The 25792-nt window shown below is 41.6% G+C and overlaps 3 protein-coding genes, 1 long non-coding RNA gene and 1 other non-coding gene across 10 annotated transcripts in view; 4 read left to right on the top strand and 1 right to left on the bottom strand.

Moving 5' to 3' along the window:
• Positions 1–17046, top strand: part of pik3c2a (phosphatidylinositol-4-phosphate 3-kinase, catalytic subunit type 2 alpha) — a 43051-nt gene extending 26005 nt beyond the window's left edge. For 3 of the 4 annotated variants that reach the window (XM_046394229.1, XM_046394228.1, XM_046394230.1), the window contains 25 exons: positions 293–439; positions 530–563; positions 891–1131; positions 4021–4143; positions 4257–4424; positions 4665–4782; positions 5506–5648; positions 7306–7497; positions 7647–7740; positions 7835–7929; positions 8476–8656; positions 8747–8851; positions 9703–9795; positions 10059–10188; positions 10722–10858; positions 11100–11269; positions 12003–12159; positions 12704–12813; positions 13267–13474; positions 13583–13707; positions 13919–14036; positions 14143–14224; positions 14382–14488; positions 14576–14701; positions 14897–17046. In XM_046394229.1, the coding sequence (XP_046250185.1) occupies positions 293–439; positions 530–563; positions 891–1131; positions 4021–4143; positions 4257–4424; positions 4665–4782; positions 5506–5648; positions 7306–7497; positions 7647–7740; positions 7835–7929; positions 8476–8656; positions 8747–8851; positions 9703–9795; positions 10059–10188; positions 10722–10858; positions 11100–11269; positions 12003–12159; positions 12704–12813; positions 13267–13474; positions 13583–13707; positions 13919–14036; positions 14143–14224; positions 14382–14488; positions 14576–14701; positions 14897–15079 (3387 nt within the window). In that variant the 3' untranslated portion in view covers positions 15080–17046. The remainder of the gene's footprint in view (positions 1–292; positions 440–529; positions 564–890; positions 1132–4020; positions 4144–4256; positions 4425–4664; positions 4783–5505; positions 5649–7305; positions 7498–7646; positions 7741–7834; positions 7930–8475; positions 8657–8746; positions 8852–9702; positions 9796–10058; positions 10189–10721; positions 10859–11099; positions 11270–12002; positions 12160–12703; positions 12814–13266; positions 13475–13582; positions 13708–13918; positions 14037–14142; positions 14225–14381; positions 14489–14575; positions 14702–14896) is intronic. The other variant, XR_006843833.1, reaches the window with a different exon arrangement.
• LOC124061907 lies at positions 7338–7914 on the bottom strand. Its single transcript, XR_006843834.1, has 2 exons — positions 7805–7914; positions 7338–7533 (listed from the first exon to the last, which is right to left on the bottom strand). It is a non-coding gene; the product is annotated as an uncharacterized LOC124061907 (long non-coding RNA).
• Positions 17047–17143: 97 nt separating the features above from the next.
• On the top strand, positions 17144–20701 carry bet1l (Bet1 golgi vesicular membrane trafficking protein-like). 3 transcript variants are annotated; one of them, XM_046394243.1, is made up of 4 exons: positions 17144–17568; positions 18655–18740; positions 18830–18886; positions 19359–20701. In XM_046394243.1, the coding sequence occupies exons 1-4, from the start codon at positions 17550–17552 to the stop codon at positions 19524–19526; spliced, it is 330 nt and encodes a 109-aa protein (XP_046250199.1). In that variant the 5' UTR covers positions 17144–17549; the 3' UTR covers positions 19527–20701. The 3 variants fall into 3 exon arrangements, with proteins under 3 accessions (XP_046250199.1, XP_046250201.1, XP_046250200.1); XM_046394245.1 differs by lacking the exon at positions 17144–17568 and adding an exon at positions 17607–17678; XM_046394244.1 differs by lacking the exon at positions 17144–17568 and adding an exon at positions 18268–18580 and having other exon boundaries at positions 18630–18740.
• A 1264-nt stretch (positions 20702–21965) lies between these two features.
• rps13 (ribosomal protein S13) lies at positions 21966–25457 on the top strand. The gene is made up of 6 exons (XM_046394247.1): positions 21966–22074; positions 22569–22617; positions 22702–22780; positions 24245–24414; positions 24645–24745; positions 25382–25457. The coding sequence occupies exons 1-6, from the start codon at positions 22052–22054 to the stop codon at positions 25413–25415; spliced, it is 456 nt and encodes a 151-aa protein (XP_046250203.1). The 5' UTR covers positions 21966–22051; the 3' UTR covers positions 25416–25457.
• Positions 25037–25170, top strand: LOC124062651. Its single transcript, XR_006843989.1, has one exon. It is a non-coding gene; the product is annotated as a small nucleolar RNA SNORA19 (small nucleolar RNA).
• Positions 25458–25792: the final 335 nt, after the last annotated feature.

The raw sequence follows: 25792 nt of genomic DNA, 5'->3' as shown, positions 1-25792 counted from the left end.
CGGCAGGCTTTCTAGAAATGGCACATCTGTTTTTCAACAAGTGCAGCTTATTGTTGAGTAATTGAAAGCAGACTGAGGTGAAAATTACGCTCCGCCCTCAACCCAACTTAAACCTGATAATAACATCAAGATTTATTTATATGAGCCTTGACATCTTGATGTGTTCTTCTTGTGTTAAACAACAGCACACCAGCAGGATATCCCTTTCACAGCAGGCTGGTATGAACATGTGAATGTTGATGAAGTTGTAACACATGTGCTATAGCAACCTGCTCTGTATCTCTGTGCTCAGAGTACTCAGTATAAGACAGTGGACCGGCTGGCACAGACCTTGAAGAACCTCTGCTGTGCTCTCGATGAAGTGGAGACACAAGCCATCACAGAGGCCATCAAAAGGCTGCGACACTCCATCAATTTGCCCCAGACGCGTTCACCCAAGGTGGGCTTTCGACACACGCTGTATGCACACATGCTCAAGCTTTCATACGCATGATTAGATGTAAAGTGACAGGCATGTTTTGCTTTGCAGATGGGGTCCCCATCATCTGGTCAGTCGTCCAACGGTGAGTTATGGATACACGCAGTCACGTTCAACATTCACGTCAGTCAGTGAAATTTTATTGTTGTCCCTTGGATTAAGTAATGAACACTGAGTTGATGTCTAAGAGTTTCACCAATTTGGTAAAAAAAAATTTTAAAATGCACCAACTAAAAGCCATAAAACAATCACGGGCAGATTGCTAAGTCATGTAAAGATATTGTATTGAAATTACATACAAAAACGCGTATCCAATATACAACACCAGTTCCTAGGATGTTGGGATGCTGTATAAAACCTTAATTAAAAACAGAATTCAGTCGTTTGCAAACTCACACTCATTCGCTGACAGGTCACAGCAGTCCTGTGGAGGAGAGCATGGCCTTGCTGACACAGGCTGTCTACGACCTGGCCAAGCTCTACTTGCGCTCCTTCTGCCCTCCATCCGCTTCCTTCAGATCACCTCCGTTGCCTCAGGCTGCAGACGGTGAAGGTGTAGAGGGGAGAAGCAGCAAAGAAGCTTCTGGCACCACAGACCACCTTCAGTTCACTCTGTTTGCCTTGCATGGCATCCCAGCCAACTGGGTCAGCAGGTAAGCAGTCAGAGGAGCTCACGTAAAATCCTGCTCTTATTTTTTTATATTACTAATTATTTTTAGAACAAATTATATTGATGTATATTTTTCAGCACCCGCTATCAATGCCCTGAAACTGTAGAATAACTACCTTTAAACTCACTGAATATACATGTGGGGGAATCATTGATTGTATGACTAATGAAGCCTGTTGCAGATCATGTCCTGTCTTATGTGCACTGATCTCATGTGTACACAGGTGTATGTTCTATTTGTTTTGTTCAGAGGTAGAGGTGATGTGATGGGACTCTGGCTGCTTCACAGGAAGAAGTCATTGTAAAATGACATCAGTGTGTGCGATGTAACATGTAGTTGGATGTATTTTACTGCTGAATGTTTGATTTCAAGACTCTTTGTGAAATTCTAAAAACTACTATTTGAAGTACTCTAATTTTTGCTGTTGGATAATTAAAACTTTTATTCATACTTATTCACTATTATAACGCCGTTTAACTGTACTTCTGCAAGGTCAAGTCTAAGATAAAGACAGAAGGTGTGGGAAGCCGGTTCAAAATTATATTAACTTTATTAGCTTCATGCATACAATGAGTGCAAGTACAGAATAAGCTTAAATTCACAAACAACAGTTAATATGATGGTAAAAAATAAAAAACAACAACAACGTGGTTTTCTCTCCAGAATAAGGTTGTTGAATAAAAATTTATTGGCAAGCAGCTGGGACCAAGGAGAGTATTTCTGCACAGCCTTATGGCACAGTGTCGCAGGCTGTGCCGTCACAGACTTGTTTTCTTCTCCTAAACAAACGCCTCCCATGTTGCTCTCCATGTCTCATTTTTCCATGCCAGTGTCCAGTTTCACCCTGACTTTATCTCCTACGTGTGTCTGGAACAGAGCTGAGCCAAATTTTCCGTTCTCAGCTCCGCCACGCATCAGTAACCAGGATCAGTACATTTCTGCAGAACCCTGACACAGTCACGTAGGTTTGGAAAGTCAAGAAATCTATGGAAAAAAAAAACGGTTTTGATACTCTTATTGTCAGAAAGAAGGATGGAGTTGAAAGACTTCGAAATGGCACAGGAAGTCTGGTGAATATGGAAACATGTTATTGCCATTAAAATTCAAGCAGTCATTGAAGAGTGGTCCTCAGCTATAAAGCTCTTCAGCTTTATAAATATATAAAGGAACTGTGACCCTGACTGTGTGATGGAGGCAGTTTGGAGACTTACCTCCTTCCATGGTAATTTTCTGGTCAGCCAGTGAAGCCTTCATGAAGAGAGAAACTGCTTAATAACAGGCCTATTTACTCCAGCACAGCCTCTTCCAGAGGCTATTTTAAGCCAGCACCAAACATTGCTGCAGTGACACTCATTCCAAAGACACCTCCAAAAATATTTAGCTCCTCACAATCCAAGACCAGAGGGACCAGAGTGCAGTATTTCTCAGCCCATAGCCGAGTCGCTGGGCGTATCTGTTGTGTTGTGGTGTTACTATAATGCTCATTTATTGAGGCCTGATTGTTTGGGGTTGTTGTGGCCAGTATGTCATCCATCTGGAGCCTCAGTAGATGCCACAGCGTTGCCAGCATATTGAGACACCATGACTAGTGTTGGAGCTGCCAACGCAGATGGCAGTGAGCAGTGAATCAAGCCCTGTAGTGGTGTGTAACTAATGTGTTTGTATTTTCACTCTCCTCTCACATATGTCTCCAATAGAAACACAGATTATTTTGGGATGAGTGGTTGAGTAGTGCAGCTGAAGTAAGTGCTGGATGTGACTGAACATTTTATTTACAATTTCCTGATTCAAAGTGCTAACATATATTAATATTATAAACAAGTCTTTCTTCCCAGAATGCAGAGGAAATTCTTTGTTTTCAGAAACATCAGGTATGAGTGTATATAAGGCCTTAAAGCTCCTACACAGCCGTGGTCCACCCACACAGGTGTTTTCACTTCTTTGCCTGATTATACCTCATCTCAGGCCTGTGTGGGAGTGTACCAGCCATGCTTGATGGAAAACTGCCTCACTGTCCTGTATGTTACTCTTACTATGTTACTCCGTCATGTGATTCTCAGTGGTGGAGAAACAAGCTTGTGACTGGAAGGTCTGATCCCTGCACTGGCAGGATAAATCTTGGTGCTGAAGCTGCTAAAGTTAATGACCAGCTGATGAGACTGTGGTCGTATCAGGCTCCTTCAGGTGCAGATTTCTACATCTGTGATTCTGCAAAGCGGAGCTGTAATAGTCTGAAAGCCCAGCCGTGGTCCACCCACACAGGTTTTCACTTTTGTTACCTGATTGTACCTCTTCTCAGGCCTGTGTGGGCACATTCACAATAGCTTATCTGGATAAATTAATATGATAAAATAACTGAAAACATCTGTGTGGGTGTTTAGGGTGTTACATAGGCAGGAAATCAGTGATTTGATTCAGTGCTGCAGGTTGATGGTTCAGGTTTCAGACTGTTGGGGAGTTTGTTTGGCGAACATGAATGCTATGCTGCTCTCTTCCACACTTAGCAAAGTGTTGCCCTTGAGCAATGCACTCCCCAGTTGCAACAGGAAGTATGTTTAAGTGTAAATCTGTCACACGTGACACAGCTGAAAATGGATGAGTGTGCTCATAGTGTTAAAAGACTAAATTAAAATTTTACATATCAGTGACATACAAACTCCTTTGACAAGCACCAGTGTGTCCCAACACATCATTCATGCAATAAGTGTCAGTCCTGTGCTGTGTCTTTTATTACCAGTATCCTAGCAACCAATGAGCGTTAACAAGCATCGTCAAAAAATAGCTCTAGCGTCTTCCTCGAATCTCTCTGGGCTGTTTACTTAAAAACACATAGACAAAGTAGCTGTACTTATTGTGCTGTTTTTATTACAGTTATGAGAAGTACTTCCTGATGTGTTCCCTCACCCACAATGGCAAGAACCTGTTTAAACCAGTCCAGTCCAAGAGAGTGGGAACATACAAAAGCTTCTTCTACCACATCAAATGGGATGAACTGTGAGTGATTGCCTCTCTTCTCCTCTCCTTGTATGAAATTTTCCGAGTAACAGCAACAACATGCTGTTTGTGCTGTCCCTCCATGCTGCTGACGCTGACCTTGTTTCTCTCAGGATCAACTTCCCCATAGCAGTAGCTGTTCTCCCTCTGGAGTCCATACTGAGCCTGACTCTGTTCGGGGTGTTGAACCAGAATGCCGGTGGCTCCCCAGACTCCAACAAACAGAGAAAAGCTCCAGAGCTGCTGGGCAAAGTCTCCATGCCTCTCTTTGACTTCAGACGGTGAGGAGAGAGGAACAGCTGGTTTTGAGTGGATGTCCCACTTGCTATGGAATTTTTAAAGTGTCACTCAGTGCTCAAAAATGTATTAAGAAGAGTTACTGTCTTACAGTTCGACACATTATAGGTCAAACTCATTTTATGCATTGTCGTTTGATGGTGCTCACCAAAGTTCAGATCCTCGCCACAGTGTAAGACCTGTGATTGACACCCTGATTGTTTTATGTTTGCTGTGTTTTGCAGGGTGCTTGCCAGGGGCAGCAGGTTGTTGTGTCTGTGGACATCTGCCCAGGGAGCTGCTGCTGCCGCTGGCTCTGCAGGCGGCCGTAAGAGGATGCCTGCAGAGAGAATAGTACTACAGGTTGGTGCTGGTGCTGGCAGCGCCTGTAGTTGGAGCACTGGTGTTTACTGCCATGGCTATGAGTAGTACTTATAGTACTGTAATGTGGAATGTTTTATTTCTTTTTTGTGCCTTTTTTACCCTGTAATGGAATAAAAGAAAACTGTGTACTGCTGTATAAACAAAAACCTGCTAGTGACTACTTCTCCTTTCTTCTTTCTTTATTGCATCAGGGACAGCTAGTCAAGTTCATTGTGTGTTATGCAGTGAGAACAAAAGCATTAATTTCTTAGTTCGTTCATTCATTTATGCAGAATTCGGTGTAGTAGTAGTAGTAATATTTTGTGGTTTCCTTGTAGTGATCTCACAGTAGAAGGCAGTAATCAGAATAGTCACAGTTGTGTAGTTTTTTGCCATTTTTTTTCTCTTTCTGACTTTTATCATGACTACTGTGGCTGTTACAGTACTGCTACTACTGCACTATTGTCATTTCTGTGATCCCTAGAACTCTATGACTGCTGCAACCACTGCTGTATTTATTAGTAGTACTTACAGACCAGAATTGTCTTCTGTGCATCTGATAGTTATTGTACTTTTGGTAGTAGAAGTAGTAGGACTGGTAGTTATAATAAGTAAACTGTAATGTTGATGACTTTATACTTTACTATACTTTATACTAAAGCTCTATTGAAGAAACAAATTAAAGATTTGAGATTCCAACTGTGGTATTTCTGTTACCGTCAGGTGGACTTTCCCAACTCACCTGTGGATGTTTTATACGTGGGACCCCAGGAAGCCCCAAGCCCAGAGCCCCACACACAGGAAGAGCTGGACCCTGATCTGCAACGCAAACTGGAGAAAATCTGCAGCCGAGCTTCCAATTTCGGGTAAGAGAATCTCATCCAGAGATTTTGACCTCAGAGTGGATAAACATTTCGAGCAGTGAATGTGTCAGCCTTTTCTGCTGTTTTCGTTGAAGTTCGGTTTGCAGGAATGATTTCAAAGAAAAGAACTGACTTCAGTTAATGCAACAAGAAGTGATCTTAAGGTTTCTCAGCTTGATGTGCAAACCAGACATGCTTCTTGTACAAACACAAGAGGCTCGAAGCAGCTGGATAGTGTGATAACTTCTTACACTGTGATTAAAATCTCCATGTGCAACAAAACGTGATACTCTTTGCAGTGCGTCACTATGCATCACATATCATTTCGTCAAATAAATGTGACCTCTTGGGAAACCAAACCACACTTTTGAATGATGTGTAGTTCAATTTATGTGTTTCCAAATTGTGACTGTAGTTCACTGACTGCTGGTTGGGCTTTTTGTAAACCTGGATTACCTAGTGTTATGAGATTTTCACAGGCATGCACAGAAACATTATTTCTAGTTGCTTTTTTCAGTAGACAGCTTTTTGGCAATCTCTCAGACCACTCAAAGTCTGTTGGTCCTACTAGATTTAAGAGATTTTAAAAGATGCCAGTGACTTTGCCAGCCAGAGTTCCTCATAAACGCCTTGTATGTCGTCTGCTCCAGTGTGTCGGTTCTCCCCCAGCTGCTCCAGGTCCAGCTAAATGCTCTCTAATGCCTGCTTCCAGCCAAATCTCCTGCATGCTGCCAGCATCCATGGGACTCACCCAGCACTTTAGCACAGAGTGCTCTCTCACTGGATACTCACTGCCTGCTTTCTGTCTTGCCCATTCATTTCTCCAGCCTTTGCGGGCACACGAGTCATGGAACTGCAGTCTGGCTGATCTGTCGTGTATTGTCTCAGTGTGTGTGATGTTACATGTTTCCCTGAAGGCGAGAATTTTATTTTTGTTACTGCATGGAGGTCGGGTATGTTCCTCCAGAAAGGCAAATGCTTTCAGGAAGGAATTTAACCCTAGTTTTTTGGTTAAATCACTCCTACAGAAGCGACATAGTGGTGCACAGTCCCACGGCACTTCAGGGTGGGACACCATGCAATTCAGATTTGGTCCTTAGTGGTAGTTAAACTTTGTTTCATTGTTTGTCATGTGACACTTGGAAAGGCAATCTGAGCATTCAAACTCATTTGTGTATGTGTGTATCACAATTACAAACTCATATACACACTTTGAAGCTCTTCTGATTGGCAGACTGTTGACCACTGAAGGTTTCCACTGAGGTCCTGCTAGTGCAGGTTGTATTTCTTATGTAAATGTACATTGAGTTGAAGTTGTCGAAGGAGTGTAGAGAATTTATTGCACACTTGCCCTGAGCTCAGTTTTCTTCTGAGAAAGTATGCAGTAGTAAAACTTAGTCACATTGTTTTTGTGTCATTTTATTTATATTCTCTTTCTGTCTTGTCTGCTTTAAACATTATTGTTTGTACTGCCAAGTCAACTCCTCGTTTGGAGCCCCTTAATACTTTCTTTTAGTTTATTTTCAGTGTTTGACCCTAGACATACTTTTTAAACACTGAAAGACAAAAGATTTATTTCCATATTCATTTTCTTTGTCTGTTTAAAAAAAGTATGATTCAGTCCATCTTCCCTGTCCATCTGTTTTTGGTCCACCTCCAGGCTGAAGCGAGCAGATCACCAGCTCCTGTGGGACCACCGGCTCGACTGTCGAAAGAACCACCCCAGCAGCCTCCCCAAGGTGCTGGCCAGTGTGCCCAGCTGGGACTGGGCCAGCATAGCTCACATCCACTCCCTGCTGCACAACTGGCCCACTCTGCCTCCTGTCACTGCGCTGGAGATGCTTGACTCAAAGTACGCACTGTATGCACACACATTTGGTCTGTGGCACTGCAGGGGGTTAAGAAATTTGAAATTATCTGTTGCTCTGTGTGGATCTTTGTTGTTTTGTTCATCTTGTGTCTAATCTGTCGTGTGGATGTGTGTTTGTGTTGTGTGTGTAGGTTTGCAGACACAGAAGTGAGAAGTGTGGCTGTTAGCTGGATTGAGAAGAGCAGTGATGATGAGCTGACTGACTACCTGCCGCAGCTAGTACAGGTACAGCTAGAAAATACACACACAAGTACATAGGGTACATGCATTTTAGAAGTGAGCTGCTGACCTTTCTTTTGTCACTTCCGTCTCTTTCCAGGCGTTAAAGTTTGAGTGTCACCTAAAGAATGCCCTCGTCATGTCCTTGCTGTCCAGAGCGCAGGGCAACATTAACATTGCCCACCACCTCTACTGGTGAGTGTGCAGCAGCGCTGAGAAGAGCAACCAGCTGTTATAACTATTTCCACACAAATAATGCAATAAACAAGTCTGGACTGAAAAAACATCCATCAGATGAAATGACATTTCAAGAAGTGAGGAGCGCACGGTCAGCAAAAATTATTCGACACGTGTTTACATGTGCTGTTTGTGCAGCGTGTCTTCATTTTAATGGACTTTGCACAATCACGTGTGTGCGCTCTCAAAGTATTGCTGTTTACAGCAATGTTTATCAAAACTGAGATTTAATGTTCACAGTCCAGACAGTTTAACCGCGTTTGACTAATTTTCAGTTTTATTCAGTGGCTTTAAAGAATGGACAATACGTTATATTGCTTGTATTTTTAAGATTAGGTAATTCCATGTGATGTAATCACATAGTATCTGCACCGCACATTTTATGTGATATTACGCACTTTCATGCTGATCACGTGAAAAGGGACTCCAGGGAAAGATAGTAAATCGTGTCTATGGAGGTGGCGTCTCTCAAATTTTATCTCTTGCCACATGTCGTGCCTGCAGGCTACTCAAGGACGCTGTGCAGGACCCTGCCTGGGGACAGCGCTATGAGCGGGTGCTGGGCGCCCTGCTGTGTCTGTGTGGAGCCAAACTGAGGGCAGAGCTGGAGAAACAAACTCACCTGGTCACCCTGCTGGGAGCCGTGGCCGAGAGAGTCAGACAGGCTGGGGGATCTGCACGACAGGTTAGAGTGTGTGTGTGTGTGTGTGTAGTTGTGGTTTGAATGTTACTGTTTGTGTGTTTTGGTTTAACGTGTATTTTTGTTTGTGTTCAGGTGGCGCTGCAGGAGGGCCTTGAAAATGTTCAAAACTTTTTCCAGAGGAACAGCTGCCGACTGCCCCTCAGCCCCAGTCTGGTGGCCAAGGAGCTTAACATCAAGGTAACACACACACACACACACTCACACACACACACACACACACACAGTTGTATTCAGATCAATACACCTCTCTAACCACACTGGCTGCAGCTGATGTAGTGAGTTCATAACTGTGACAGTAGAAATACGCAGACCAGGAGAAAACCTCAGCTGAACTGTTGGTTGGGAAGCAGGCAAACAGTCACATTCTCTTTGGAGAACCTCTGTGGTTCAAACCGCAGAGGAAATGTGCTCATTAAGCTCCAGTTTCTCCAAAATATAAAACACATGCATGCATACTGAATGTCCTCAAAGATCTCATTTAGATATTCATCAAAGGTAATGAGACACTTTTGATGTCATAATCCCAATATCTGCATGTAATCTCCGAAGTGAAAGAAGATGATCACTGCCTGACACTAAAGGGATTGTGGGAGATAAAGTAGCTTCTTATCAGACCTCCTTCTGGTTAATCAGTCTGGCTGTCATTTTACCTCAGGCCTCATAAACGCAGTTTTAGCAGAAATGATAAGTAAATACTGACCCTGGTTACACATGACTTTAACATATCTCTTAAGTCGATAGGATCCAGACACAGTTCAATTTGTTCACCAGACATAAATCTGATTGCATCAACTTGAGACTGTGCAGAAAAATATGTTTTTCAGTCACTGAATGGGGAATTTGTTTGAGAACCATAATGGTGACATACAGTATGTGGCTTCTGGTAGTTATGGAAACAAAACAACAACAGCTGGCTGTAAAAACTTACCTCAAAGTGAATCAAAGATCCTGTCGTAAAGCTGGATCAACGACAACAACAAACAGCATGATGTAATGCAGAATATAAAATGATCTGTTTGTGTGTGTAGACCTGCTCCTTCTTCAACTCCAACGCCGTTCCCCTCAAGCTGGCCCTGGTCAACGCCGACCCACTGGGAGAGGAGATCAATGTTATGTTCAAGGTACTGTACCCACACACCGCAGCTTGTGTGTGTGTGTGCGCCGTCATGCACAATTGACAGTAGTGAAGATGAATCTCAGTAACAGTCATCAGTATTTCAAACAATACCTGGTTTTATCTTTCACTAAGCTATCATCAGACACCTCAAACTTTGTTTTAACCAGCTTTTAACACTGCGCCCCCTGGTGGCTGAAGGGAAGTCCAATTTGGACAGCAGAATGTGTTTGTGTAATTCGTCCCTCTGTTTGTCTCTTGGTGTTTAAGGTTGGAGAAGACCTGAGGCAGGACATGCTGGCTCTTCAGATGATCCGCATCATGGATCGCATCTGGCTGCAGGAGGGGCTGGACCTCCGCATCGTCAACTTCAAATGCATCTCGACCGGCAAACACAAAGGTGTGACAGTCAAACACATACAGACGTCCCCATTCACTCACGTGTCTCTAAATCCCAGATGAAATTTAAGACACTGTCTTAAGCTGGTAAAGTACCTACTGGAGCTCTTTTTTTAACTGCCAAAAATGCCAGAAGATTATCTTCTGTACTTCAGAGGTTTAGTTTTAGTTAGTCAAATCTTATTAAGGATGCACTGCAATCAGTTTTCAAACCCTCTTGAATACTTCTTGGGTTTATTTAAACTTTTTTTTAGGTCAAATAGCGATGCGATCTGTCCAAGATGCAGAGAGTCACTCGGTGTAAATGTGTCAGACTTTTATTTGTCAACTTTTATTTATGCCGTCTATTACCAAAGCACAAACGCACTGTAGAAAAACTCAACACTGCAAAATTCACAGGACAAATAGGTCAAAAGTAAGCATATGTAAACAGAACTGTTTAACTGTTAAAAACAGTCATCAGTCAAACTGCGCTGTTCAGAAGGGAGACTTTATTTCTAAATTAAATCTCCGATAACGTGATGTGTTGTTCAGGCATGGTGGAGCTGGTGCCCTCCTCCGACACCCTGAGGAAGATCCAGGTGGAGTACGGCGTCACCGGATCCTTCAAGGACAAACCGCTGGCAGAGTGGCTGCGCAAGTACAACCCTGCTGAGGATGAGTATGAGAAGGTGAAAGCACAAAGGGTGTATGTGTGCATACCAAGACTAGTTTGATTTGATCAGATATAAATGCTGAGTATGCAACATGCTTTGTATTTGCACTGAAAATGTTTCGAGATGTTTGAAAAGAAAAAGGAATTTCTGTGGAAAAAATAGATGGAAAATCTGCTGTATAACGTCTACATGCATTTTAGTTTACTCGATATATTTGTAAAATCTCTCTCTCTTTCTTCTTCCTCCTCCTTTTTAGGCATCAGAGAACTTCATTTACTCGTGTGCAGGATGCTGTGTGGCGACTTACGTGCTGGGAATCTGTGACCGCCATAATGACAACATCATGCTGCGCTCCACTGGTCACATGTTCCACATCGACTTTGGCAAGTTCCTGGGCCACGCCCAGATGTTTGGCAGCTTCAAAAGGTGAAGATAAGATATGTTGTTTAGGGTGTGTTAGTGTGTATGCATGTGTGCAAATATTTGTCATAGAAAATGCTGTTGGGATCTACATTTTTTTTCCAAAAGGGTGTGTTAGGATGTTTTATGTTTTGGAGATAGGTGATAGGTGAAACACTCTGTACAAGCTGATTTTAGTGGGGAGAGCTACCACACGATCATAAAGGAAGACATCAAGTTTCTGGCACATTGGCCTGTTGGTTACCTTAATCATTACAGTTATCACATTACAGAAGACTGACACTAAATGTGTCCTCACTGTAGTGTAGACATTTTGATGTTATCATTTGCTTCCATCTTTAGGTGAGAATGCCAGCAGGCCAATTTCTAAGAAATTGTGGGTCACTGAGAAAATTTCAGGGGTAGGAGTTGATGAATTTCCACACAGGAAAATGAATGTACGTTTTCCAACATGACCTGGCTCACACCTGACTTGCTGGGCTCTGTCCAGGTGGGCTGCCCTACAGCTATCTTCTATTTGTGGCCTCTGAGCATCTCCACTGAAGTATTTAGAGTAACTTTCTACAGGGTGCACCTGTGGCACGCTGGGAAGGAGGTGTATTTACTTTCCTGATCCCAATTTTCCCAGGGATTTAACCAAAGACCTGTGATCCACAAACCTGTTTTAACAACCTCTTGGCTCACCCTCCCTAGAAGCAGACTATAAACCTCCTCTCCTCCTCTCCGGGTTTCCCATCAGGGACCGAGCTCCGTTCGTTCTGACCTCTGACATGGCGTACGTCATCAACGGAGGCGAACGTCCAACCAGTCGTTTCCAGCTGTTTGTAGACTTGTGCTGCCAGGCCTACAACCTCATCCGCAAGCACTCCGGGCTTTTCCTCAACCTGCTGTCGTTGGTGAGACAACACGCAGATGCATAAACCTTATGTAGTCGTGGCCAACAGTTTGAGAACTGACTAATCTGCAGGTCATTTTCTAGATTTTTCAATGAATTGTTTGGTCTATAAAAGTGAGAAAATACTGACAAATACACATCAAAGTTTTTAGTAGCTTTGGCCTCTTTGTTTCTTTGAACTGTTTTCTTTTGCATCTGCAAGAACCAGAATAACTAAGACATGCAAACGAAGCAGATGTGCCTTCATAATAAATCAATGCTTCACTCTTGTCCTGGAAATGTCTGTTTATGCTGCACTGGAACAAATGGCCTCCTGATGTTTCTTAAAAGAATTTCTGCTGTTTAGTGTATTTCTAGAGGGGCAGGCATATTTTATCATTTTTCAAACATAGAAGGCAATAATAATGTTATTATGTTTAGTAGATTGTAATAATGTTAACAACGGTTAATAAATGGGCAAATACTGAACTACTCAATGAATAACCCAAAAGTCGTGTTTGGCCTTGTGCGTTCATCTCTTCTTGTGGTGTGTCTGTGTGTTGTAGATGACATCCTCCGGCCTCCCAGAGCTGACCGGCTCTCAGGATCTGAAGTATGTGTATGATGCCCTGCAGCCTCACAACACAGACGCTGAGGCGACTATCTTCTTTACCAGGTAAATACAACAACTTTTCATCTCCCAACGCTGTTCCTCACTGATCTGTCTCCACTCCTGCTTCAGTAAGAAAAAAAAACATAAATTGGCAGACCGGCAAACGTGTCGTATATGTCATTTACATTGACTCTTACACAATCTCAGAATTGGAAACAGCAGAATAAATGGAGAAATCAAGCACTCTTTTGAGTTTGAGTTCCCCTTCTTAAGTATTCCCATGTGCACAGCTGCTATTTTTGCCAGACCATTTATTTCGAATTCAAGGCTGATTTTTTTTTTTTTTTTTTTTTTTTTTTTTTTTTGCTGCTTCAAACTCAACATCCACCAGGTGGCAGATTAGACATATAAAGGAACAGAACAGCACTAGAAATGCAGTCAAGTGAACCTTGTTTTTGTGAAACCTCTCAGTTCAGATTTGAACTTTATTACCTTGTGAAACCTTTGTGTCCCCAGGCTCATAGAATCCAGTCTGGGCAGTGTGGCCACCAAGTTCAACTTTTTCATCCACAACCTCGCCCAGTTAAGATTCTCTGGTTTGCCGGCCAACGACGAGCCCATCCTGTCGTTCTCCCCAAAGACTTACACTCTGAAACAGGAGGGCCGCATCCTCCAGGCCTCCATCTTCTCCTTCCAGAAGAGATACAACCCCGACAAGCACTATGTGAGTTTATAATGTGTCACGTTTGTCTGACTTTTCTGTGTTCCTTCATATCACTGGATGTGAACACCCGACTGCATGGCTGTCTCTGCCACTGTCCACTCTGTGCAGACGTATGTGGTGAGGCTCCTGAGGGAAGGTCAGAATGAGCCGCAGTTTGTTTTCCGCACTTTCGACGAGTTCCAGGAGCTCCACAACAAACTCACCATCCTCTTCCCCCTCTGGAAGCTGCCGAGGTAAGACATCTCCCCCTCAGCCTCTTAATGTCTCAATCACTTATCTAAATCCTGTAGTAGAAAACTATGTTGTGGTACTTTTCCTTACTTTTCTACTTGAACTTGACTTGGTGATCTTGCAAGGTCGCTTTGCAGACGCTGCCTCACTACAGTAACACTGAGCAGAGTTACATCAGATTCTATGGAGTCACGTCTATCTCCTTATTTCCAGTTTCCCTAACAAGATGGTGCTCGGTCGCACCCACATCAAAGAAGTGGCGGCCAAGAGGAAGCTGGAGCTTAACAACTACGTCCACAACCTGATGCGGAGCTCCACAGAGGTCACGCAGGTATACACAAACACACACACAAATGGTCACGGATTCGTAAACTCTGTGGGACAGTGTTAGTAGTCTGTACCTGTCAACAAAGTAATCTCATGTTCTTTGTTTCTAGTGTGACCTGATCTACACTTTCTTTCATCCAATTGCACGGGATGACAAGACAGAAGGTTTAGATGCCACGCCCAAAGCACTAGGTACATACCTGCGTTTCTAATTTCTGTACTTCAAGTATGACACAAGGACGTTAATCTTTTCAGTTATTTGTCGTGTAACAAATAGCCAAGACCTTGCTTACCTTTTATTTAAAACTGTGTGTATTCACTCCGTGAACGTGATGTGTGTTGTCTGCAGAGCCTCCACTGAGTCCCACTTCTGGTCGGGTGGAAGGGGAAGTGAAGCTCTCAATCTCCTACAGGAACAGCACTCTCTTCATCATGGTCATGCACATCAGAGATCTGGTAAACACAGACACAGGATGCTGCTTTGACAGACAGTCTGTTCATCCGTCTGCTGCCTCACTAATAATCCATCTGCCTCCTCCTCAGGTTTCTGAGGATGGAACAGATCCCAACCCGTATGTGAAAACCTACCTGCTTCCAGATCCACACAAGACTTCCAAACGCAAGACAAAGATCTCAAGGAAAACCAGGAACCCTACTTTTAATGAGATGGTTAGGAAAAACTATGTGCATGTATTCCAAAATTCAAGACCCACGAATTTGGTTTTGTAAATGTAAACATGAAACAGGACGGTTGTTCTTTTGAAAACTACGTTCTCTTAACTGGTTCATGCGTGACCAATGTGCATGTGAACACGTGAAGAACAGACACTTCACCCAGTTTTTCCCCTCCTCTTTTCTCCGCAGTTGGTGTACAGTGGCTACAGCAAGGAAACCCTGGGCCTGCGGGAGCTGCAGCTGAGCGTGCTCAGTGCCGAGTCGCTGCGTGAGAACTACTTTCTGGGCGGCATCACGCTCAGACTCAAAGACTTTGACCTCAGCAAGGAGACGGTCAAGTGGTACAAACTTACGGCTGTGCCCTACTTCTGATCCCCACCCGCCTCTCCCGAAGCCGAATAAAAGCTGCGTTCACTTCCCGTGGGAAAGGTGACAGATGTGGCCTTACTTGAAAATACTGGTCACCTCAGTTTTCAGTTCATCTGCTTCAGAACTTAGAGGTCTGTTGTTGTTTTTTTTCCACCTGGGAGGGGGTCTGAAGATGGATCCTCATTTTTTTGAGGTTTTTGACATCGAATCTGATATATGCAGTGATATTTTTATTTCAAATCTAACAAACCAAATGAACCGTTTCTTTCACTTGTTGTAATTAGTATTCTTAAGACGTCCTGGCAGGTTGCAGCTGTGCTTGTTGCTGAAAAACATGCATCACTAAGTACATGTGTGGAACAGCTGATCATAACGACCGGATTACACAGAATTTTATCACCTTATCCTTACGGCTTCATACAAGGTTGAGGTATTTGCTTATGATAATAATAATAATGAAGATGCTGTTATTTCTGTGGTTATTCTCATATGACATGAATGCAGACTTAAAAACTCCCTCAGACGCACCCTTGAAGGGCGACCGGACAGGCAGACTCACACCTGCTCCTCCATTCTTCACTATTTTTTCTCTTTAACTAATCAAGATTGTTTCTGTGACAAACAATCTCCACTTATTTTGTCTCTTTTCCTAAACTCTAATGAAGAGCTGTAATGTTTTGTACATTTTGATATTAGAGGACCAAAACGGCTCACTTTCAGAAGAGTATATATAGATTGACACATTTATTTTTTAAGAAATAGAAAAAGAGGCTCATTTTTACATGTTCCTTGTTTATTTTCTATATAGACGCATAGGAGGCATCAGGGTTTCCTGCTTTGCAGCAGGCACTTCTGGGTAGATTAGTCCAACACACCAGATTCCAGGAAATCAACAGTGACCTTATGATTCCCCAAGAATGTGCCAAATGTGATGAGATGGACAGCAAATCACACGACTCTCCTGCCTTGGGAGCTGAACAAGGTGCCTTTGTTTGTGCTCACAATCTCTTTAATGCTCAACTTGGCCTTATTGCTATATATATTTTATTAACAATCTGATATGTCCTTATTAAAGAAAAATCTATATTCTTTAAAGCTACATCAGTAGTTCTTCCAGAGCGGGTCTGGTGCCGGACCAGCGCCGGAGAGGTTTTTGTAACAGTGGACTGTTACTAAATGCACACTACCAGGTCTTTCTTGATTACTTGACTGTTTTCACACAGCACACCTTAAAGGGGAACTCGTTTCATAAGCTTTGGAGCACGCTCTTGTCTGTGCTCTGGATGAACAGATTTATGGTTGCCCAATATCGCTGATCATTCGTCAGTTCAGTGTCTCCTTGCTGTGGTTTAAAACCACACCAGAGGTTTCAAAATGAAGTGCAGGGAGTTAAAACTGGAGTCTGGACGTGAGGCAGCTCAGGCAGCAATACCACACCAACACTCACACACAGCGTCTGATACATGGTGGTGTCATGACGCCGTGATGATTAAATGAGTTAAAGGTTATGAGTAACGTCAACCGCCAGTGAACTCCAGATCCCGCCTGGTTTTATGATATATTTAAGTGAGAAGACCTTTTGAATTCAGGCAAACTGAACAGAGATCAGCGCCGAAAAGGCAACTTTATCTTAAAACATCTTCACAAAAGGGAACAAAATCCTGAGCAAGAGATGAGCTGCTTTCCTCTCCACTCACTAACTATAAATGGTTGTTAATGTTTAATAAAGAAATTAAGATGAATTTATCTGAACACTTTTTTTTAAGAGAGAGATCTACAAGGCAACACTCACACTATGAAGATTAGTGACTTGATCCATTCTTTTAGTGACTGTACAAAGAAAGAAAGAAAGCAGAGTTTGTATTAACATGGCCAGTTATTTATTCTTAATTGGTGACCTGTAACACGAATGGATCAGTGTGTACTGTAATCCCTCTTTCCTAAAGCATATTAAATGTTTTTGGAACAAACATGATGTGGCACGTTTGGTTTGTTTGTTTGTTTGTTTCTGATCTATAAAAAAGCAGCTTCGGTCATCCTGTCTGAGTTCTTTATTGTTATATGCACACAAGTAAAAGCAGACTTTGACAATGAAATTCTTCAGTCTGAGGCTCCCTCCAACAGGGCTCTTAAAACGTTTATAAAGAAGTGGAACCATATCTAACAGAACCAAACGTAAAATACAAGTGAGCACAAAATCACCCCAACTACCCACCACTGTTTACAAAGGTTTAGGAGGAAATACTTATAATTGGTGTACAGATCCTACAGGCTCGTTTTTAAAGGGAATATTTTCTCTTACAGTCATAGGGGGGCATTCTTTAAAAATCTTCTGAACTACAGTCAAGGTTTTCAAACCATCTTCATCGGGGATTGATCCTTAAGAAAAACTCTGTCACTGACTGGAGCGCTCTTTCCGGTCACGTGCCTCCCTCGATACACCGCACAGCTGATCGCGACGTCACTCGTCAACATGGCGGACTGGAATAGAGGTACTGTTGTTTTCTGTGACACGTATTCACTTCTTAATGTTCAGCCAGTATCGGTCTCCAGCAGTTCTAAGCTAATGTTACGGGCACGGCCATGTTGTGGAGCCTGTAAGATAGACGAAAGAGCAGTGAGCTTCGTGTCGGGACGCGTTGTCGCTTCACTGAGAGGAGAACACAAGCTGCAGCTAGCAGGCTAACTAGCTAAGGAGTTTAGCTGTTTATTGGTGAAAGCGGATGTTGGCTACTCAGTTTTTACTCAGCCCACACAACTTTAACAAGGTTTTCTTCGAAAGTTAGACATAAGTTGATATTTAAAATGTGCGCTTAGTTCCCATCTAACATTCCAGCGATAAAGTGGCGCAGACTGTTTCCGTGTTGATATGTGTGTCCCTTTTGCTAAATATGAAACAAAGCTTGTCCGTCAGCACAGCCTGATATCTTCTGAGACTCTCCACCTGACCTGTGCTTTGCTGTGTTAGACTTCGACCCTCGACACGGAGGGACGCCAGGGGAAACATCATTTAAGCCGGAGGGGAACAGTGTGTGAAGGGGCAACAGACCAGGGCCGGACAGTATTGGTGTATTGACATGAGACATGACTGATTTATAAGTGTGTTTTGAAGCTGAGAATCTGCACAAAATTTCGTTATGCTTGCATAATGACAATAAAGACTCTTGAATCTTGAATCTTGAATCTTGAATCTTGATTGTATAGAAGTGATTTGAACATTTGTGCACCAACAGCAGCGGTTGCATGATAACCTGCTTAATTTGGAGAATCAAATCATTGTTACATTGTACACTAAGGATACTGTGCTTAGCTTTTTAAGTTTGTATAATAAAGATACATCATCATCAAACAGAACCTACAGACCCTTTAATGAACCTGACTACTGTGAATAGACTCATTGAGAGCCTGTCTTCTGTATTTTTATTTACTTTGTATTCTGCTGTGTTTGTGAGCCACCAAACCAAAGCTGACACAACGCTGGCACGTTAACCACTGTTTCATTTCTCATCTTTGGAGTGAGTTCCCTCCAATGACAAAATATGTCACTTTTTTTATCTAACACGTTTGTGCGTTCGCAGGTCATGGCTCTGTGGACGACATGTTGGATGCTGAAAACAAGCGGCTGGCTGAGAACTTGGCCACCAAAGTCTCTCGACTGAAATCTGTGAGTCACCATCTGTGAGTTTCGTTTCATCTTTTCTAATTTTAAGACCAGCCATTTTATCTTTCCATCATCTGTCATGCCTCTGACAGCTGGCGTACGAGATCGACAGAGAGGCAGACGACCAGAACGAGTATCTGGACAGCATGGTGAGTCCTTCTGGTCTGTGAAACAATAATGAAATGTAGAATTAATTAATATAAAAATTATGAGAGAGTAGAACACCTTAAATTTCTAAGACAAGGACAACACAATACTCACATTTCACTTATTTATTTGGCTCACGTAAAGAAAAATAAACACTCAGGCATTTCGCCACAGTATTTAACTTTAATTTAATTTAATAGGTAAAAAAGAGTAGTGACATGTCTTTGAATCTGTGTGGATTGTGTCATTTGATAAAACAGAAGTACATCTGCTCCAATGCACAAGTGACTGCCATGAAAAAAGCTTCAGCCAAGGCTGCTGGTCTTAACTGACCTGCACACATAACTTAAATATGTGACGGGGTTGTTCTAGATAAAACAGGGTGTAAAATAATAGGTAGCTAGATATTTTTTTCTTCAGGCTATATATAAAACCTTCCACAATGTTTTTCCTTCCTTCTCCTTTTGTTGTCAGGACTCGAACTTCCTGAGTGCGACTGGTCTGCTGAGCGGCAGCGTGAAACGTTTCTCCACCATGGTCCGATCTGGCAGAGACAACCGCCGCATCCTCTGCTACGTGTCTATGGGCCTGGTTCTGGTCTTTTTCCTTCTTTACTACCTGGTATCCAGGATTCAACGCTGACCAGAAAACCAGATCACTGAGGAGCTGGTGCTGATAGGCAGCTCAGACTCTGAAGTTATAATCACTGCTGTGGTCCTCCAGCACAGGAGAAGACTTTTTATCCCCTGCCAAAGTGAGAAAAAAAAACAAAACAGGAAGTTGACAGGAAACATTTTGTTGAATTGTTGAACTGACCAGAAGGGGGTGTCAGCCAGCTTAGCAGGGAAATAAAAGCACTGGAGTTTATTTAAAAAAGTACAAAAAAACCATGTCTGGACATCAGGGCTTTTCCACTTGGCACTGCCTTTGTCCCTTCATGCTGTAGAAAAGAAGTTCTAATATGAGCAAAGAGAAGGTCGAGCCTGAACGCAGCTCAGGTGGGAGTGGAGCCCACCTGAACTGAGTGTGATTGGCTGATTAACCTGTCAGTCAAGACAAATTTACCCATAGCACTTTTTGTGACATGAAAGCTTTGTCTCAGTTCCAGACTACACAATAATTTAAAGCAATTTCTGAGTTGTGTGGAAAACAAACACAAATATATATATATATATATTACAGAGCAAGAAACTGTTGGTTTACACTGTCTCAATGAACAGAGGAAATGAAAGAACGAGGTCTGATGGTGAGACAGCTGCAGAGAGGTCAGGTGGAAAAATATTCAAATCTCTGTGACACATTGTGAAAAAGAGATTTTTTTTTCTTTTTCGGTGTGATATTCCAAAGTCAATATTTGACTGATGTTGACATACATGTATTTCTGGTCAAAACAAAATAGAAAACTATTATCAAAGATGTTTTTTTTATTTAAACAGAAACCCTATTGTATGACAATTAATATTTAATGTCCACTGTTTGCCAGTTTGTGTGTAGTGTAGAATTTGGACACAGCCGGTGACGATCTGATTGGGAGAGCAGAAGCAACACGCTATCTGCTATTGGCTGGACTTTAGTGCAACAAGTGATGTTACCATATGTGGGAGGACTCTCAAACAACCTTTAGCTCAACTGTTTCGTGTTTCTTTTTTTAACACCTCAATATGTTAACAAAAGTTTGTGTTTTCTTTTGCAAGCAATTAGTGATGTTTTATTGATCCTGCAGCTGATTGACCAGAGACATAACTATACGCAGATACTCACACCACATATTGTAATGGGATTATATTAAATGTTAAAAAGTTGCTGTTTATGGTGTACAGCTGATGTATGATTGTAACATTTTTTCTTTCTTATTTCACATCCAGTCAGTCTGCACAGCAGATCACCACTGAAAGAGACTGGAGGAGGCTGAAGAGGGTCAAAAAGTTACCACTCTGTATATGTTTACATTCCAGCTGTCTGGACTGCTAATCAGCCACAGCCGACATTTAATATTAATGATAATACGGCCGTAATAAATGGTTTTAATTGTGGAACTCGCTGGAGATAATTACTTCTTTTTAGGTGATTTATCATTTGTAGTTTCAATGCATTTTGGTGAGGTATAGCAACATAATTTATGACTTTCACGTTTCCACAAAAAATATATATTTTTTTAATTTTTCCAATAATGCATAAATATATAATTCAATAAAAGCTGCTGAAGGAATTTTCCAAGAATATATCACAGTGGTGTCATTTCAACAGAAAACATATCAATATTACCAGCATACTCTCGTTTTTCAACTGTATTTTTGTAAATGTTCTGAAAGGGACATACAGTACCTTAAACTGTGCCTTAAAATGCAACAATTATATAAAATACTGAAATCACCCTTGAAATTTAACATAAGATAAGATAATCCTTTATTAGTCCCATAACTGGGAAATTACAGTGTTACAGCAGCAAACAGGATATAGAGGGTGCAAAGCATGCAAGGAAAAGGGAAGGATGTGCATTCCAAAAGAATAAGTACACAGGAAACAAGTACCTGCAGCTGTACACAGTACAGAAAAGAAAAAGACTATTTACTCAAGTTATGATTAGTGGATGGATTGATTATTGTACCGATTTGTTTCAGAAAAGACTAAGTATGTCGGTACTGATCCTAGTAGTAGTGTTACATGAGTAACAGTAATTACATGTTTATATACATATCTAAGCTGTAGTTGAAGAAAGCAAAGTCCCATTACATAAATATATTTTTGTATTGACTCCGTCCTCTAAGATGTGGAAGTTTAAGACTAATTAGGCAGTTTTGAAGCACTGTATATTTGCGTAAAAACGCGTACATCGTAAAACTGATTTCTTCAATTAAGTCTGAATTAATCAGCTCTCTACAGTGGAGTTTTTACATCAGTTCATAAAAGTATAAATTTCGAACACAACAGAAAATAATTTTACGAACGGAAACATGTGGGTTTGCTGACATGAAACTGAACGTGTAATAAAGAGCGCATAAATTAAATTCCTCTCATTTTCTTTCTACATGCGGAGTGTTTTGATCACAACTGGAGGGGGATCAGCTGAACACGTCAAACGTTTTTACGTCATTGCGTCATTTCCGACGCAGGCGCAAAATACCATTTTCTGTCGCGTGTGCGGCCTCTCTTCCCCTACCGCCATCATGGGTCGCATGCACGCTCCCGGGTGAGCTCTCTTTTTATGATTTTAAGTGATCATTTCATTTCGACTGATCGGTTTTGGCGGCATGATATAGTTTATAAACATGTTATGGATGGCCTAGAAACAAATTGAGCCTTTTAATTTAACTTTAGAAGCGAGAAAAAACTTAAATATACGCACCTTCAAATCGACATCCATCTCCGGCTAGCTAACATTAGCCGGAGCACTGGCGGCCCACCACGATTTAGCTGCTTGTCTTCCCATTTAGACAGTTACATATTACGCACTCACATCCGAGATGCAAAAGTTGTCCGTGATGTTAAGGAGGAAATTAAATCCTTGTAAGAATTTGACGTTTAATTTTGGAACAGGCAGCGCTAGCACGAGTAGGAAGCCGGCCTATCTGTTCATTTCCCCCCCCGTGCTTGTAAACGTGCATGTTAAGTTTCCTTTCACATCTTACTGTCAAAGTGCCGAGGTGTTTAACTAGTCCCTATCTTTTTCTTTCCCCCCGACAGAAAGGGCTTGTCCCAGTCAGCTCTGCCTTACAGGCGCAGTGTTCCCACTGTGAGTATATGGACATGTTGCATTCTCGTAAAATATTTCTTGACCGTTTGGTTCAGCTGGTAACCATTTAAATATTACTTGCAGTGGCTAAAACTCACATCTGATGATGTGAAAGAGCAGATCTTCAAGCTGGCCAAAAAGGGTCTGACACCTTCTCAGATCGGTAAGTGTTTTGTGAGGTCTAGTGTTCGAGTACTGTGTGTTTAAAGCAGACCAGTAAACATGGTCATATCCAATAATACGTGTATTGCATGACTGAGTGTGTGAACACCATCTGTACACATGCAGACATCTTCAGTTTAGTTTTAAGATTACATATGCCTGCATTACAAATGATTTTATTTTGTTGCACATTGTGTGAGTATGTGAATAATTGTAGCATAATCAAGTATCATATCCATCTTGCCGTTTTCTTGTCTCTTAGGAATTACCATAAAAGTGTTTGGGTTAAAAGCAGTTTTATAAAGAGGTTTTTATGGAACCGTGTATTGATATTGGCTAATATGAACAGGAAAATGAAAAAAAAAAACAGATGATTGCATAGCTTTCCGGTTATTATAGATTAGATGGGACTGCTGTCAGATTGTTCAGTCAGTACAAACTAACTTTATTTTACATCTAGTTGTTCACCTCTTCAATGCAGATTATCTGTCTCTCTTAGAAATCCAATCTGTGTTCAAAGAGGGCGATTTGTGTGACAGTATTTGACTACTCAAGAATCAGTTTTGATAGCATGTTCCTCCATATACCTTTATTTTGGCTATCTGGCTTGTTTGTCATTGCATTAATCTAACATGGAGAACTGGTACTTTCTGGAGGGCTGCATGTTGTATCAGTGGCTCAGTGAGCTTAACAATTTTGCTCCAGCAAAACGTCAGCCCTAACAGAAAAGCACAGGCCAGAACAAAGTATAGTTCAGACCGCCCTCTAGTCTGCAGTCTGTCACCATCAGGTGACAGGAAAATTATTTGTTTTGTATGAAATAAAGTATAATCAGAAATAGTGGGTTAAACTGGTTTTCTGTAGTTATTAAGTGGACTCATTTAGGCACCGTTTTTTTCAGCTGTTTACTGTAATATTTTCTGACACAAATTACAGTACTTGTCCTCAATTATAGGTAATTATCTTAGAAATACAATAATTTTTTTTCTTCCTCTGTATTTCAGCTCTCAGTGATTATTGTGGACTCATAAACATTCTCTCAATCATGGCCATCTTTATATGCTCAACTAGAATTTTAAATTCCCCCTTCAGAATCAAAACAGATATTTTTTTATCTTTGGGCCCAATACTAAAGCTTTTTCATAAACATGCAGAGTCTGTTTTAAAGAACTTCTTTTCTACATGAAAATGTTTGATCTGATATCTTGCTAAAGCTTCTGTATGAGTGTTCAGTTTTGAAGAATCTTAAGCTTGGCACCAGCTCAGTCTGGTTGACATAAGCTGGTGTGTTTGCAAGTCTGTTTTGATATTGATCACACCAAAGCTTGAGGTGGCTTAGCTTTTAAAACATAATGATCATTTGGGTTAGTATAGATGGAGGAAGTAGTTGATGCTCCAGGTTTGGCTAAACATGACAAAAGCATAAAGTGGCCAAGTTTTAATCCTGTTTGTCACCATGATCTAGGTGTGATTCTGAGGGACTCCCATGGTGTGGCCCAAGTACGTTTTGTCACTGGCAACAAGATCCTGAGGATCCTCAAGTCCAAGGGTCTGGCCCCTGACCTGCCCGAGGATCTCTACCACCTCATCAAGAAGGCTGTGGCAGTCAGGAAGCATCTGGAGAGAAACAGAAAGGTATAACAAAGCTGGTCATTTGCAAGTGTTTTGCACACCAATTTGAATGAGCAGGCTGTTTCAAAACAATTCCAGTTTGGTCGAGTCTCAGTGAAAATCTTTTGCTTCTTGTTTTTAATATGCAATTTGTTTAATTTCATATTTGTTTTTAAAATATTTCATTAAATGGTGTGTGGGTGCACACTCACCAGTTACTTCATTCCCATAACATTTTGTTCTGATACTTGTAGGACAAGGATGCCAAGTTCCGCCTGATTCTCATCGAAAGCAGGATCCACAGGCTGGCCCGTTACTACAAGACCAAGAGAGTACTGGCCCCCAACTGGAAGTAGTACGTATTGGCTGTGTTTTGTGAAGGCTTCCATGTTTAGTTTGGGAAACAATCATCTGCCACCAACCAAATGTTGGTCTGTTTTGCATTTGGCAAGTGGCTTCCTACCTGCCAGCTTCTTTTTAGAGATCATATTATCGGTTGGATGCTTCTTTTCTATCCCAGAATCATCTGATAAAGTGTAGTTTTGTGAACATTTTAAAACAGAAAATAACTGAAAAGTTAAACTAAGTGGTGTCGAGGAATTACAGTGAATTTGTTGAACAAGGAACTGAAAAAATGCACGAAAAGAAGCACAATTCATTGTCCTGCTCTCCCTGTTGTTGAGAGTAGTGATATTTCTGTTGTGCTAGAAAAATCAAGCTGGAGGTAAATTAGCAGAGTGGCTACTTGGTGCCATCTCTGCCAGTCCCCTTCACACAGTGAAACTACACGTTGGCAGGCGTTTTCTGCTGTATTCACTTACTTTATAGGCATTGGAAAATGGGACTTTTAATTTTTTGGGGTTGTTGTACTTTGAACACATAGATGAATTAGTGGTCACACAGATTATAATAACAGCCGACGCTGTACACATCGACTGTGGTGATTTTGAGGAGTTCTCTTTCTGACTTTCTGTTTTCTTTCTGTTCACAGTGAGTCCTCTACAGCCTCTGCTCTGGTGGCATAAACTCTACACTTTTTCAATTAATAAAACAAATTAAATTGGAAACTGTGCTGTTGTCTGTGTTTGCGGGTCGTTGAATTTGGGTTGTATTGGTCAATTATAAATAAACGATAAACCATTGTTTTTTGCTTAATCCTCGCAACAGGTATTGTCCGTGTATGGGAGTTTAAACAGATAGGCTGGGGGAGGGTGAAATTGAACATGTGGACTGTTGGAGGAAATTTGGTGATTGTTTTGATTTCTGTCTTGAACTTATCACTACTTTACGTCGTTCTAATTTCGCTTTCGAACCATAACCTCATTAAATGAACGTGTAAAGAATTTCCCCCCGGGGATAAATAAAGAAATTCAGATTCTGATTCTGAAGGGCCATAAGAAGG

The sequence above is a fragment of the Scatophagus argus genome, chromosome 7 (assembly GCF_020382885.2).
Source record: "Scatophagus argus isolate fScaArg1 chromosome 7, fScaArg1.pri, whole genome shotgun sequence".
Lineage (NCBI taxonomy): Eukaryota > Metazoa > Chordata > Actinopteri > Scatophagidae > Scatophagus > Scatophagus argus.
This window is presented reverse-complemented; position numbering and strand designations above follow the sequence as displayed.

Coding starts and splice junctions, on each gene's coding strand:
- bet1l (XM_046394243.1), top strand. Junction 18,741..18,829: donor AAGTCTCTCGACTGAAATCT/GTGAGTCACCAT, acceptor TGCCTCTGACAG/CTGGCGTACGAGATCGACAG. Junction 18,887..19,358: donor ACGAGTATCTGGACAGCATG/GTGAGTCCTTCT, acceptor TTTTGTTGTCAG/GACTCGAACTTCCTGAGTGC.
- rps13 (XM_046394247.1), top strand. CDS start 22,052: ATGGGTCGCATGCACGCTCCCGG. Junction 22,618..22,701: donor ACAGGCGCAGTGTTCCCACT/GTGAGTATATGG, acceptor TATTACTTGCAG/TGGCTAAAACTCACATCTGA. Junction 24,746..25,381: donor CTGGCCCCCAACTGGAAGTA/GTACGTATTGGC, acceptor TTCTGTTCACAG/TGAGTCCTCTACAGCCTCTG.